Source organism: Chiloscyllium plagiosum, chromosome 19 (assembly GCF_004010195.1).
Source record: "Chiloscyllium plagiosum isolate BGI_BamShark_2017 chromosome 19, ASM401019v2, whole genome shotgun sequence".
Classification (NCBI taxonomy): domain Eukaryota; kingdom Metazoa; phylum Chordata; class Chondrichthyes; order Orectolobiformes; family Hemiscylliidae; genus Chiloscyllium; species Chiloscyllium plagiosum.
Window position 1 is genome coordinate 72246 of NC_057728.1, and position 15224 is coordinate 87469.

The 15224-nt window shown below is 41.1% G+C and overlaps 1 protein-coding gene across 2 annotated transcripts in view; it reads right to left on the reverse strand.

Annotated features, from left to right (window-relative positions):
• Window positions 1–609: 609 nt before the first annotated feature.
• Window positions 610–15224, reverse strand: part of ccdc77 (coiled-coil domain containing 77) — a 71949-nt gene continuing 57334 nt past the window's right edge. For both annotated transcript variants that reach the window (XM_043708904.1, XM_043708903.1), the window contains exons 10-11: window positions 8684–8836; window positions 610–3117 (exon numbers count right to left, since the gene is read on the reverse strand). In XM_043708904.1, the coding sequence (XP_043564839.1) occupies window positions 2971–3117; window positions 8684–8836 (300 nt within the window). In that variant the 3' untranslated portion in view covers window positions 610–2970. The remainder of the gene's footprint in view (window positions 3118–8683; window positions 8837–15224) is intronic.

A 15224-nucleotide genomic window follows, 5' to 3' on the forward strand; every position in this document is an offset into this window, starting at 1 on the left:
TTTCAAGTTAGACACACCATTGTTCTGCTATTCTCACATTCCAATCACTTCATCTGAACTATCAACATCGTTTTTTCCAACAGTACTCTTTACCCACCTGCATCTCCCCTCCCCCCCACCACAAAACTACAACATAAATACTGTGTCCTCCACACTTCACTTCAGCTCTGACAAGAGTCACCTAGACTCAAAACGTTAGCTTGCTCTCCCTCCACGGATGCTGCATGACCGGCTGCGATCTCTAGCATCTGTTGTTTCCAGTGAATGAATGAATTACTCTACATTTGGTGCATTAGCTTGTAATTCTAGGCCAATTAGATATATAATATCAAATATACAGGCATGTACAAGGCTTTGGTTAGGCATCAATTAGAATGTGTCCTGAATGGCTCCCTCATACACTAAGTTTCAGGTAGATGATCAGTTGACCAATACAGACTTTAAAGGCCTTTATGTATCAAAAGAGGCTGAGGGGCGTCAGGCTTGCAATCCTAATCAAACTGAAATGTCTTGAGTTTATTTTTGAGATAACAAAAGCATCAAACTTAATAAAATATAGGGAGTTGAGTGTAAGATGTAAAATCCTGAAATGAGTTTTAAAATCACAAATAAGCTTAAAAAAATCTTTATTTGAAACTCTAAAACTATATATTAAAATAAAGAATGAAGTTACAGTTATATACAGTACCTTTCAATGAACCAAAGAAAACACAAAATGAATCACTTTTCAAATTAACTTGGAAAACAGACCTTGCACACAAAGATTTGTGAAAATAGCAATAAGATGAAGAATGAATTTTTCAAAAGCTGGTGTGTTGGTTTTTACTTCCAAAGCAGGAGGACTACTTATTTTTGAGTAGTTTTTTGCATCCACCGGAGTTTTTTTGCATCCACCGGAACAAAAACGTTGGGATCATACTCAAGGTCTCATTTTTGTGGACAACTTCAATAATGCAATGTCAGCCAGGCTATAAACTCAAACAACAAACCTTTGTCCTGAGAGAAGTAGCAACAGTTAAGCCACAATGACCGTGCGATCACACCATAAGATCACATAATTCACAACATAGCAATAATATGGGATAAGAAAAGCATTGTGTCAAGTCCATACTCTGGAGCATGCACCAAACTTTACCCCCAAATCGGCTTCACTTGCCAAATAGATATTCAGCTCCCTCAAATTTACAAACACAATCGCAAAGCTGCATCCAGTCTATTACATACATTTCAACTGAAATCAATTAAATTCTGACAACACAATTCTGAGGTGAACTGTGGCTTCCATCATCATATACAGAGGACCCTCAAATATCCGAAGGACACTGGTGGGGAGTATTTTATTCAGTTAATCGAATGTCGGATAATCGAATGCTGGATAACATAGTTAGCCAAGCATTGGGACCTTGCGATCTTGTTCAGATAATCCAAAATTCGGTTAATTGAATGCTGCACGATCGAGGTTCCTCTGTATACTAAAATGGCTTTCAATCAAATTAGCACCGTGGGTACAGTGTCACTTCCCAAGACACCTTTTCTGCACACGTAAATGGAAATTTCCAGCATATGCATTTTATCAGAAAATATCACCCTTTCCTTCAAAATTTACTGAGATGGAGACTTGATAGGCGCAGAGTAGTATTTCACTCTGTACTATGCTTCAGAGTGCCACTTGAGGCCTTATAAGCCTGTGCTCCTGTTCAAGGTGTGAGATGAGAAAACTCCAATGCAGAGATAGCCCCTTCTTTGTGCTGCTCCTAACATAATATGAAAGGTTTGCGCACCAATCAATCAGCAAGTTCTGTTACAAAACAGATGCTGCTTTGACAATTGAGTGGTTCTTAAGTGATACTTTTTGTTAAATGGACAATTGCCTTTCTCATTGAGTGGATGAATGCATTTACTCCAATGTGATGTTAAGTCACACATATTGAAGAGTAACCTCAATTTCCAATCTGGGCTGAACTACTTCATCAGAACAGGAACATTTTAGTGACTGAACTATATTCAGTATTCTGGAACTTGTAACTCATACTATTCATCATAGAAACTGGAGTCCTGCACCAGCCCTCCACACAGACAGCTGGCTTGGCCGCTCCAACCCCACACACAGACAGCTGGCCGCTCCAACCCCACACACAGACAGCTGGCCGCTCCAACCCCACACACCAACAGCTGGCCGCTCCAACCCCACACACCAACAGCTGGCCGCTCCAACCTCACACACCAACAGCTGGCCGCTCCAACCCAATGTGAACAGGATGCTGATACACCAGGAGTCTGAAGCCTCTGTACCACATTGTGTTAAGGTCAGCTGCCTTGAAACTAAACCTGTAACACCATCAAGCAAATCAAAGAAATCTCAAATTAACAAACACAAAAACTGAAACAGATCATCACACCAAGCATCTCTTTTGAATGCGCAAGAGTGCTGCAAACAAATGCAAAATATTACATATAATGGCAATCAGAAATAAAAACAGTGGTGCTGGAAAATCTCAACTAGTCTGGCAGCATCTGTGGAAGGAGGGAAACAATTACCATTTTCAGACCAGAACCTGCAGAATGTCATATTGAACTTGAAGTGCTTCCTTGATTTTTCTCTCTCTTGCTTTCTCTCTCCAAAATCTGCCAGACCTTTGTTTTAGACTTGTGGAGATTTATAGTTCAGGGAAAATCAAAGTATCTCCATTGGATGTCCTGAAAAATTGCTTCCATCCCCACTACTCTTACAGGAATTGACAAAAGAAGAAACAAAAAGAAACTGAGTGAAGTTTAACAAGCTTGACTAACCATTCAATGTGAGCCATCCTTCACTCTGAAGAAACAAAGTAGAACAACTCGCAGCAACTCTGGCAGAAACACATTATGTTATTTGGTGATAAATAAATCATACCCTATGGTGGATCACATGCTACTGACACAATCAGACCCCACACTTAAACAATGTGGTGAACACTCGATGAGAAAATGTTAGCCAAATCGCAACTGACTTTCTAAGCCATAAATCTTGGCCTTCAGATTCTTGAGCTCTCCTTGGATCTGCCTTGACTGACTGACTGTTCGACGCACCTCATGAAGGATAGCAAGATCCTGGTCAGGCCCGATTCCAAGTGTTACCTGCAGAGAGAAGGTAAAAATATAATATAAACTATACTTCAGCTGAAAGAAAGCAATGATGCTGAGTCAAGGAGAGAGTGGATCAATCATCTGAATAAGAAATGCACACTGAAATGAGAGAGAGTTAGGTTATCAAAATTACAGAAGCTTGGAAATAACAGGGGAAGAACAAAAGTCAGCTTTTCTACTTCTCAGTTGAGGGAGAATTTTGGTATGATTGGCAAAGACATACAAATAACCAGTATTGAGATAGCAGAAAATTTAATTCATTCTCTATGACTCTATTCCTGGATGATAATCAAATCTTTGCTTTTCTCAATCTATTGTGTTCTGTAGCTTTAGTTTCCCTTCACCATGCAGTAAAGTTAACTTTTAGGCTTTGATTTTTGAAACTATTTGAGCAGTATATAAGAATCATGTCCCTGTTCAAGAGGGTACATCAGTTCTAACTTGCTGTACTTCTTGTCACAGTTGAAAACCTCAATTCTGTGCCCCTTGACATTCAATGACATTATCATCACCGAATCCCCTTTAATCAACATCTTGGGGAATACTATTTGACTAGGTACTGAACTGGACTCACCAAAAAAAAAATGAAGTGGCTGCAGAAGAGGTCAGAGACTAGGAGTCTTGCATTCAGTAACTCACCTCTTCGCTCCGTCATCTTCAAGGCACAAGATAGGAGAGTGATGGAATACTCCCCATTTTCCTGGACAAGCACAATTGCAACAGTTTGAAACCATCCATGCCAAAACAAACCACTTGATTGGTATCCATTCCCTACCTTTAACATTGACTTAATCAAACACTGCAAATCTTGACTGATCAAACAAAGCACACTGGAAATTCACCAAGGCTGATTAGAAAGCATCTTCCAAACTCATGACTTCTACCATCTAGAAGGACAATGGCAGCAGATTCACCAGAACATTATCAGCTGCAAGTTCTCGTCCATCCATTCATCAACTTAAGTTGGAAACAGATTGCTGTTTCCTCACTGTCACTCAGTCAAAACCCTGGAACTCCCTCCCTACAGCATTGAGTGCCCTAAACCAAAAAGGCTGCAGTGGTTCAAGAACATAACTCACCACCTTCTCAATGACAATGACAATGAGCTGGGCAATATATAGTAACAAAGTCCACCTGCCTGAATGAAATAAACAAAAAATTATGGGAACAGCCTCTGTTTATTTTATTTACATTTATCATAATCTTGTATGTCTCTGTTAAATCTCCCCTCAATTCCCTTTGCTCCAAGGAGAAAATCCTTAGCTTTTCTAATCTACCCCTGGAGCTAAAATCCATCATCACTGGAAACATTGTAGTAAATGTCCTCTACATTCTCTCAAGGACTGTTGCATCCTTCCTAAAGTGTGGTGAACAAAATTGGCCTTACTAAAGCTTTATAAAAAATTAGAGTACATTCCCTGTTTTTGTACTAAATGCCTCTATTTGTGATGCTCATGATTCCCTATGATTTGCTAACTACTTTCTCAATATGTCATGCCACCTTCAAAGATTTAAGCACATTGACTTACAGGTAGTCTGTACCTGCATCTATGACCTTACCTCTTCCTGATCCACTAAAAGCCATCACTTCATACCTGTCTCCATTAAATTCCATTTTCCACTTGTCTGTTTATACCTTCACTATTTGCTATGGCATCCTTGGCAAATTTTGAAATTTTAACCTTTAATCTAAGTCTTTCATGTATCTTAAAAATGTAGCAGTGTCAGCACTGACACTCTGAAACTCCACTGTCTATCCTTCTCCAGTCTGAAAAGTAACCATTTACCTTGTTGCACTGTTCACTGTCCTCAAGCCAATATTTTATCAAAATGACAGAGCCTCATCTGAACACAAATCAGAACCCCTTTGGTGTAACCCAGTGATGCACAGCTGAATCTCTTATATTCCATCAATACACAGTGCTAAATCATATAATAAACCACCTATAGATAGTTTGGAGTCTCTTCATGCACCCTCATGACATAAACCAGAAGATATCAATAATATATATGGATATAAAATATTAAATACAGGTAGTTCACCAAAATGCGCATTTATTACATGCGATTTGGGAATTGCTAATTTTTAAAAATAATATAAAGCGAACTCTTGTTTGTTGTTACGCAATTCCATCCAGGCACTACCTGAACAGCAACACCCAGCCTCATGATCCTCTGTCCGCAAAATGCAAATGTAGTGTGTTCAGCTAAAACAGGAATATGATGAGCTCTGCAAACCTTGGAGCTTAGCCTGAAACTGGGAATTGTAGGTCTACATTTAGAAGGTACTTTATTTCAAACTGGGGGAAAATCTTAAGGACTGGACTTCCACATCGGTACCATGTGTTCAGTCAGCTCAAGCACTTTCTGATGCAGAGGTTCGTAAACGGTACTGTGCTGTAGTCAGTGACTGAAAATGTGTTGCTGGAAAAGCGCAGCAGGTCAAGCAGCATCCAGGGAACAGGAGAACAGAGCCCTTCTTCAGGACTTATGCCCGAAACGTCGATTCTCCTGTTCCCTGGATGCTGCCTGACCTGCTGCGCTTTTCCAGCAACACATTTTCAGCTCTGATCTCCAGCATCTGCAGACCTCACTTTCTCCTGTAGTCAGTGACTGTTGTGTTAAAATGTCAAATTTACTGTATTATTTCATTAAAATATATGATTCAACAATTTACTTAGACTGTGCTATAGTTTGTGTTAGGCTACTATTTTTGTTTTGTTTTGATCTTTACTGATACTTTTCCTGGTTTGCCCTTAACCTGGTTTTTCCCGTTATTCGTGTTGCGCGATTTTTTTTAACATTGTGTTGCACAGGAATGCAACTACCATGTTATAGAATCCCTACAATGTGGAAACAAGCCATTTAGCCCAACAAGTCCACACAGACCATTCAAAGAGTAACCCACCCAGACCCATTCCCCTACCCAATTACTGTACATTTAACCCTGACGAATTCACTGAACCTACACATCCCTGAATACTATGGGCAATTTAGCATGGCCAATATCTTTGGACTGTGGGAGGGAACCGGAGCACCCAGATGAAACCCACGCAAACATGGGAAGAATGATCAAACTCCACACAGACAGACAGTCGCCCAAGGCCGGAATAGAACCCGAGTCCCTGGGGAACTGTGAGGCAGCAATGCTAACCACTGAGCCACCATTCACAACTACTGAGCCATGTTATAGAACAACTATGTGTATGAAGGACAGGTTTGTCATCTCATATATTCGGTATGCAGTTTAAGGGGGAACTTGAATGAATTGTCGACTTCAATTGGAGTTGGTGTGCTTAATTTAGTAGCCATTTCTGAGATATGGTTGCAAGGCAATCAAGAGATCAGGTTATAGAGTTAGGGCAGAGAAGAGGAGTAAAAGTCAAAAGCGGAAAGGAAAGACGGGAACCAAAAATCACTTTTCACGATCATCAGATTTTTGAAAGCATTTGGCAATGAAATACTTTGAAAGAGTTTTCCACGTTGTAACAGACAAAACAATCTCTCAGAAACAGCAAAAGTCACATGCTCTGCTTTTGAGGTGCTGAATATTGGTGAGGACACCAAAGATCAATTCTCCAGCTCGTTTGAAAGAGAGCCATGGGATCTTTTATACCTACCTTAGAGGGCAGGCATGGTCTCTGTTTAATGTCTCATCCAAAAGATAGCATCTCCAGCAGTGCAGCACTCCTTTTGTACTGCATTGAGATGTCTGTTTTGATTTTGTTCTCCAAGTCATCAAATTGGTCTGACTTACAGGTGAGTCTGTGACCAATTGAGCCCACAGTAGATGCAAAAACCTTCATAATTAAGCATGAAACAATTTCAATGTAAAAAGAGGACAAAATTATTGGGATAGAGGTTTCTTTGTGGGTTGAATTAGGAAATAGAGGTTTTTAAAATACTACTTGGAGCTATCGATGGACACCCTAATACCAAGCGTGAAGGAGGGATAGAATCATGAAATCCCTACATGGTGGAAGCAAATCATTTGGCCCATTGAGTCCAAAGCAGCCCACCCAGACTCATTCTCTATCCTATCCCTGGAACCCTGCATTTCCCATGGTTAATCCACCTAGACTGCACATCCCTGGACATTATGGGCAATTTAGCATGGCCAATACACCTTACCTGCACATCTTTGAACCGTGGGAAGAAACCGGAGCACCCGGAAGAAACACACACAGACACAGGGAGAATGTCTGCGTGGGGTTTACACGACCGCCTGAGGGTGGGATTGAATCCAGGATCCTTGTTCTGTGAGGCAGCAGTGCTCACCATTGTGCTACCATGACAGATAAACACAGGGAAGGAACAAACACAGAGAAGGAACAAACACAAATAAAAGTTTGGTGGTTTTAAAAGGGACCTAAAATTTCATATAGACTGGGAGGAACAGACCCTTTAAACGTTAGAGAGTTGGTGAATTTCTCATGACAAGGATGGTTTCATGCAACAAAAAAATATACTCGATCCACCAAAGGGGCAAGAACATTTGATTTAGACTTGGAAGCTCCACGGATCACAGTCCAATTGTCCATGAACATTTACTCAACACAAACATAGCATGATAAAGTTCAGCTTTGTGTTTAAAAAGGAACAGCTACTAACATTATAGATGTTGTAGATTTAAGCTGACTTCTATATAATGACACAATACAATTAAAGGATCCAATAGCCAAGAGATACTATCACCTAACTATTAATCCAGAAATTCAGCTAACGTTCTGGGGGCCCAGGCTTGAATTCTGCCGCAGATGGTGAAATTTGAATTCAATTTTAAAAATCTGGAATTAAGAATCCACTGATGACCATGAAAATATTGTCGACTGTCAGAAAAACCCACCTGGCTTTCCACCATCGACAAGGCACAAGTCAGGAGTGTAATGGAATACTCCCCACTTGCCTGAATGGGTGCAGCTCTGAAAACACTCAAGAAGATTGACACCATCCCAGACCACCACCCATGGAGGGATTTAAACCCAGATTCCCAGAGCATTTGTTTAGTTTCCAGATTAATAGTCTGCCAATGATAGCATGATGGCATCGCCTTGCCATAATACAGTATAAAAGAAAAAAAAGTATACTAAGTTGCAATTACATTAGTCCTGACAAATACAAAGAACAATAAAAGGGTCACAAAACACTGGTCCCTCTTCCCCACCTATACACTGCCCAGTGATATCCCATCTCCCGCCACTCCCCCATACCCAATCTGCACACCATTCCCTCTACACCAAAACACCCCTACTCGCAGTACCCCACCTACACACACACACTCTAACTTGCGGACAGAATGCTTCTTGAATCTTGCACCTTGCTATTCACCAGTCCCTGACTGGATTGCTACTTGACTCATGGTTTGTCTGAGCACTTGAAACGAGTCTTGTGTTTTATCCAACAATGTCACCTGGCGACTGAATGGGTAAATGCACTGAGTAATATTAAAAGCAGTGAAATTGGCAGTGACTTCAGAACAAATCATGATCAAGTTGGGTCTTGAGTCAAAATGGAAAGACCCAATGTAATCCAGGGGGTTGTTAATGCTTCAGCTCACCTTGAACAGCTGCCTCTCCACATCCTTCAGCCGCTGTCGCAGCAGTTTGATGTCATTTTTAAAGCCTTCTACTTCCATCCCTCGTCGCTTCTCTAGGGCCTCATATCGTTGTGTCATTAGTTGAAGACGCTTCACTGTTTTATCAGAACGCTCCTAAGGTCAAAGCAAAACACTTTCAGAATTAAGTTCAGACCCTCACATACTATGCCAGAAAACCTGGAAATGGTTGAACGTTTTGATTCCTTGCTTTTCTTGTAATAAAAGACAACTAATCACAGTTAGACCTCCCTGGGTATGTTATCATAGGAATGCACAATGTCAACTGTTTTAACATGGCATAAGTGTAATAATAGAGTGAATAGTGTGAGCTATTGCAATTTAAAAGAGAGAAAATGTTATACATTTAGAGGTAAGGAATATGGAAAGAAGTTGACAAGATCTAACAAGAGTTGAGAATGTGGTGTTGGAAAAGCATATCAGGTCAGACAATGTCCGAGGAGCAGGAGAATCGACATTTCGGGCATAAGCCCTTCATCAGGAAACAAGGTCTAACAAGATCTAAGATCTGCTGAAGCATGCAAGTGTTTTAGAATGGTACCAGAATTATAGAAAGCGAAATATTTCCATATTAGATTTAATGGATTGGAGGGGTTGAACTAAACGAAGAGTTTGAATAGGTTGGGACTTTTTTTCCCTGAAGCGTTGGAGGCTGAGTTTTATAGAGGTTTATAAGGTCATGTGGGCCATGGATAGGATGAATAGCCAACTTCTTTTTCCCAGGGTAGGGGAGTCCAAAACTAAAGGGTGCAGTTTTAAGATAAGAGGGGAAAGATTTAAAACGGACCTGAGGGGTGCCAGAGCAGGTAGTGGAGGCAGGTATAATTAAAAGAATATTAATAAGAATATACCAATCCAGATGTCTTTGAGGGTGACACGGTGGCTCAGTGGTTAGCACTGCTGCCTCACAGCACCGGGGACCTGGGTTCAGTTCCAGCCTCGGGCGACTGTCTGTGTGGAGTTCGCACATTCTCCCTGTGTCTACGTTGGTTTCCTCTGGGTTTCCTCCCACAATCCAAAGATATGCAGTTTAGGTGAACTGCCCATGCTAAATTGTCCTTAGTGTTAGGTGCATTAGTTAGGGATAAATGTAGGGAATGTGTCTGGATGGGTTATTCTTCAGAGGATCAGTGTGGACCTGTCGGGCCGAATGGCCTATTTCCACACTGTAGGGAATCTAACCTGATAGGAAGGGTTTAAAGAGACATAGGCCAAACGCTGGCAAATGGGACTAGATCAAGTTAGGATATCTAGTCAGTGCAGGTGACTTGGACCAAAGGGTCTGCTTCCATGCAGTCTAACTCTATGACTCTGCAGTCCTGCCACATTCAATCGTGAATGGTGGTGGGCAATTAAACAACTCACTGGAGGAGGTGGTTCCACAAATATCTGTCTTCAGTGATGGCTGAGAATTCAAACAATCGTCAGCCAGAAATGCCAAGTGGATGATCCATCTTAGCCTCCTCCAGAGGCTCTTAATTAACAGAGGATACTAGAGTTCATTCAAATTGCATTGACATTTGCAGTTTTCATCAAAAGGACTTGTATCAGCTGTGTCTTCAGACCTGTCACTCATTTGGCCTTATTTTGGTCAACCTTTTTGTTTCACAGCAGATAGAAGTTCCATGGTTCGTTTTAGGTTCAAAAGTGCAACTTTTGAATTAATTGAACATCTCAAGGGAAGCAATGACAGTCACTTCATCAGAGGTGGGTTAGCAATTCTGAAAAAGAAAATTCCAGCTTCAAAAAGTTCATTATATTGTCAATACTAACACCCAAGCTCACTTTGTCCCATATTTGATTTGACTGTCCCAAAGATAGTTATCACAGTTATTAATATTGCACAAAATATGCTGGTTTAGCCTTGATGTCCAACTCTTTAGAAAAAAAAAGTCAAACCATGGGAAGGAGTGCAGAAAGGATCCACAAAAACAGTTTTTCGGGACGGAAGACTTCAGTTATGTGGATAGATTGGAGAAGGTGAGGCTGTTTTCCTTCAAGAAGGGAAGGTTGAGTGGAGATTTGATGAAGGTGCTCAACATAGCGAGTGGTATAGACAAGGTAGACAAAGAACAAGTGTTCACAGTGGAAGAATTGTGAACCAGAATACACCAATTCATTCTAATTGGCAAAAAAAACTTCAGCAGCATGTGCAAAAATCTGTGCAGCAAATGATAATCATGTAGAAAGTATTGGAAAGCACCTGGAGAGAGAACACTTGCCAGACTTTGTGAAAACGGTGTGGGAGGGGACTGTGTTATGGGGTGGGCAAGCTAGCTCGCTGAAGATTGGCTTGCTCTGTGGAGGTAGCCAGGAGGTGTCAGGTGAACTAGTCCTACTTCACTCAATTGCCATTCACTGGATAAAAGACTGAGAAATGCTCTTTCTTTTTGCCAATGTAACACCACCTGTTTAAAAAAAGAGAGAGGCAGAAGACAGGAATATGTAAGCCTGTTGGCCTGATTTTGGTCATTGATAAGGTTATACAGTCCACTAACAAGGATGAGAATGGGGAGTGTTTGGAAGTGCATAGTAAAGTAGAGCCGAATCAGCATACCTTTGTCGTGCTGACAAACTTGTTACAATTCTTTGAAGGCACAATGGGCAGGTCACACAAAGGGAGCCAGTGGATGTGATCCACTTGGATTTCCAGAAGGCCTTTGACAAGGTGCTGCACAGGAGGCTACCAAATAAAAGTCAATGGTGGTCGAGGCAAGGTACTCGCATAAACTGAGGATTGGCTGACTGGCAGAAGCCAAAGAGTGAGGACAAAGGGGTCTTTTTCAGGTTTACAGCCAGTGACAAGCGGAGTTCCACAGGGGTCAGTGTTGAGACCACAACTAATCATGTCATACATTAAAGATATGGTTGGTACAACTAAGGGCATTGTTGCTAAGTATGCAGATGACACAAAGAAAGGTGGAAGGACAGGTAGTGTTGAGGAGGTGGGGAAGTTGTAGAAGGACTTGAACAGGTGAGGAGAGTGGGCAAGGAAGTAGCAGATGAAATACAATGTGAGGTTATGCAATTTGGTAGGAAAAATAGAATTCCATACTATTTTCTAAATGGAGAAAGGCTTTGGAAATCTAAAGCATAAAAAGACTTAGGAGTCATAGTTCAGCCTTTTCTTAAGGTTGTTAGTGAAGGAGGCAAATGAAATGTTAGCATTCATTTGAAGAAGGCTAGAAAACAGGAGCAGAAATGTACTTCTGAGGCTGTATAAGACTATTCACAGACTGCGTTTGGAATATTGTGGACGGATTTGTGCCCTGCACCTAAGAAAGGATGTGTTGGCCTTGGGTCAAAAGAAGGTTTACAAGAATGATCCCAAGGATAAAATGTTTGTCATGTGAGAGGCGGTTGAGGACACTGGGTCTGCACTCAATGGAATTCAGAAGGATGTGGTGGGGATCTGATTGAAACGTATGTAATACTGAGAGGCCTGGATCGAACGGACATGGAGAAGATGCCTCCACAAGTAGGAGAGACTAGGACCTCAGGGCACAGCTTTACAGTGAAAGGACAACCCTTTAGAACTGAGATGAGAGGGCATTTTTTCAGCCAGAGGGTGGTCAAGATGTGGAACTCATTTCTACAGAAGGTTGTGGAGACCTCTCTGTCCTAACAACATTGAATGTTGTTAGGACAGAGAGAGTTAGGTTCTTGATTAATAGGGGAATCAAATGTTATGGGAAGGTGGCAGGACAATGGAGTTGAGAAACATGTCAGCATGATTAAATAGTGGAACAGTCTTAATAATCCAAATGACCTAATTCTGCTCCTTTCTCTTATGGTCTTATGGCTTTAGGTCCTCCACATGCTGGATGCCAGTCTTCAGCTAATTAGATTAGTTCCATGTGATATCAAAAAATGGCTGGAGACACTGGATACTGTAAAGGCTATGGTATCTGACAACATTCTGGCAACAGTTACTGAAAACTTTGTGCTCCAGAACCTGCTGTGCCCCTAGCCAAGCTGTTCCATTAAAGCTGCAAGAATGGCATCTATCTGACAATGCGGAAGATTGCACAGCTACTGCATATACTTGTGTACAGATCAACCTTGTGTATAGGCCTGTTCTTGGCCAGAAATTCTGGTATTTTTCATATACCTTTTTAAGTTGACTCTAGTTTTTCAAGGGTCTCTTCCTGACCATATATACAGCCGTAGAGGGCATGATTTGCACATTGTTGATTCAAACACACATTTTTGATTCAATACCTGCGTCATCACATGTTATACGCAACAGTTTATATTTGCGCAACACAATTTTCAAATAGTTAAACTGTTGATAACTGTATGCATACTGTACATATACAGTGTATATAAAATTATGTAATATTTACATATATTTGACCTGTGCATGCAAATACCGGTATCTACAGTGTGGCAGCCCTCAACCTTGTCCTCCCACTGTTGCCTCAATTTCTCAGAAATAGGTGTCACATACAATTGTGTTCTGAACTTTTGGAAAACTCTCCCACATTTTTCTGACAAAATGGCATCACAAAGAAACACATATACAGCACAGTTCAAACTAAAAGTTATTGAAGTTGCAGAGAAGAACAACAATAGCGTAGTTGCAAGGGAGTTCTGTGTTCCTGAAAAACGTGTCCGAGATTGGAGGAAAAGTCTATGCCAAAACAGAAGTATGCCAACTGAGCAAAGTTGAACAAGCCACAACTAGAAGAAAAGATTGCTGACTGGGTAATTCAGTGTTGTCAGAATGGAAGCACAGTGACTCGACAATGTAGAAGGATACGTGCCAAAAATGAAGCAAAAAATGAATGAGTCAGTGATTTCAAAGCCAGTGCTGGATGGTGCAGTAGGTATTTGAAAAGGTATGATTTAGTGCTAAAACAGAAAACCAAGATTGCTCAACATCTACCAGCAGAGCTTAATGACAAGTTAATAGGGTTCCAACGCTTTGAAATCAGAAGCCGGAAGAAAAACGGGTAGAGATTCTCATGCATCAGCAACATAGACAAAACCCTAAAGAACTCTGATGTGCCAGGGAGCCGAACTGTGAACAAGATTGGAGCAAAAACTGTTTTAGGTAAGACTACTGGCCAGAAAGAAGTTGATTCAATGTTGGTTGTATGGCAGATGGAACAAAGTTAAAGCCTATGGTGATTTTTAAATGGAAAACTCTGCCCAAACAGAAATTTCCAAAAGGCTTTGTTGTCCTTGCCCATGAAAAAGGGTGGAGTGATTAAGGTCGCTGCAAGACTTGGCTTCGGAAGGTCTGGAATATGCGACCAGATGGACTAAGAAAGGAAAAAAGCTTAGTGGTTAGGGATATGTTCAGATCACACAGAGTGAAGTGCTTAGATTAGATTTAGATTAGATATCCTACAGTGCGGAAACAGGCCCTTCAGCCCAACCTGTCCACACCAACCCTCCGAAGAGTAACCCACCCAGGCCCATTTCCCTCTGACTAATGCTCCCAACACAGGGCAATTTAGCACGGAATCCACCTAACCTGCACATCTTTGTCACCGTGGGAGGAAACCGGAGCACCCGGAGGAAACCCACGCAGACATGGGGAGAATATGCAAACTCCACACAGTCAGTCCCCCTAGGCTGGAATCGATCCTGGGACCCTGGTGCTGTGAGGCAGCAATGTTAACCACTGAACCCCCGTGTTAGCATAGAAATTAAAGCTAACAATACTGACATTGCAATGATTCCTGGAGGCCTTACAAGACTGTGCAGCCACTGGATGTTAGCATCTATAAACTTTTTAAAGATAGTACAGAAGAAATGGGACCTTGGATGCAAGAAGGGGGGGGAGAAAAAGCTTCACAAAGGCTTCACATATGTGCTCCATTACTTGCAACTATATGTAAGTGGATTGTTGAGTCCTGGAAGGAGATGAAAACTGAAATTATTGTGAAAGCCTTCAAAACAATGTGGAATTTCTAATGCTTTAGATGGTTCGGAGGATGACAATTTATCGTCAGATGGAAGCGATGACAAATCAAATAATGTTCCCCTTCAGAGTTCAGATGAAGATGATCCATACAATGATGTGCTTGCTCCAGACGACTGGAATGAATTATTCAGTGGTGCAACAGTGAATTTGAAGTATTGTAATGGACTTCTGCATGTACCAGTAACTTTTGGTTTTAAACAGCTATCCCATAATATTTGTGATGTAGGGAGAGAAGAGTATTTTGCTGTGAGTATCAGTTTTTTGATGTAAAGTTTTAAAATAGTGATGGAAAAGGATAGACCAGATCTAAAAGTTAAAGTTCTAAATTGGAGAAAGGCCAATTTTGACGGTATTAGGCAAGAACTTTTGAAAGCTGATGTTCGCAGGTAAAGGGACAGCTGGAAAATGGGAAGCCTTCAGAAATGAGATAACGAGAATCCAGAGAAAGTGTATTCCTATCAGGGTGAAAGGAAAGGCAGGTAGGTACAGGGAATGCTGGATGACTAAAGAAATTGAGGGTTTGGTTAAGAAAAAGAAGGAAGCATATGT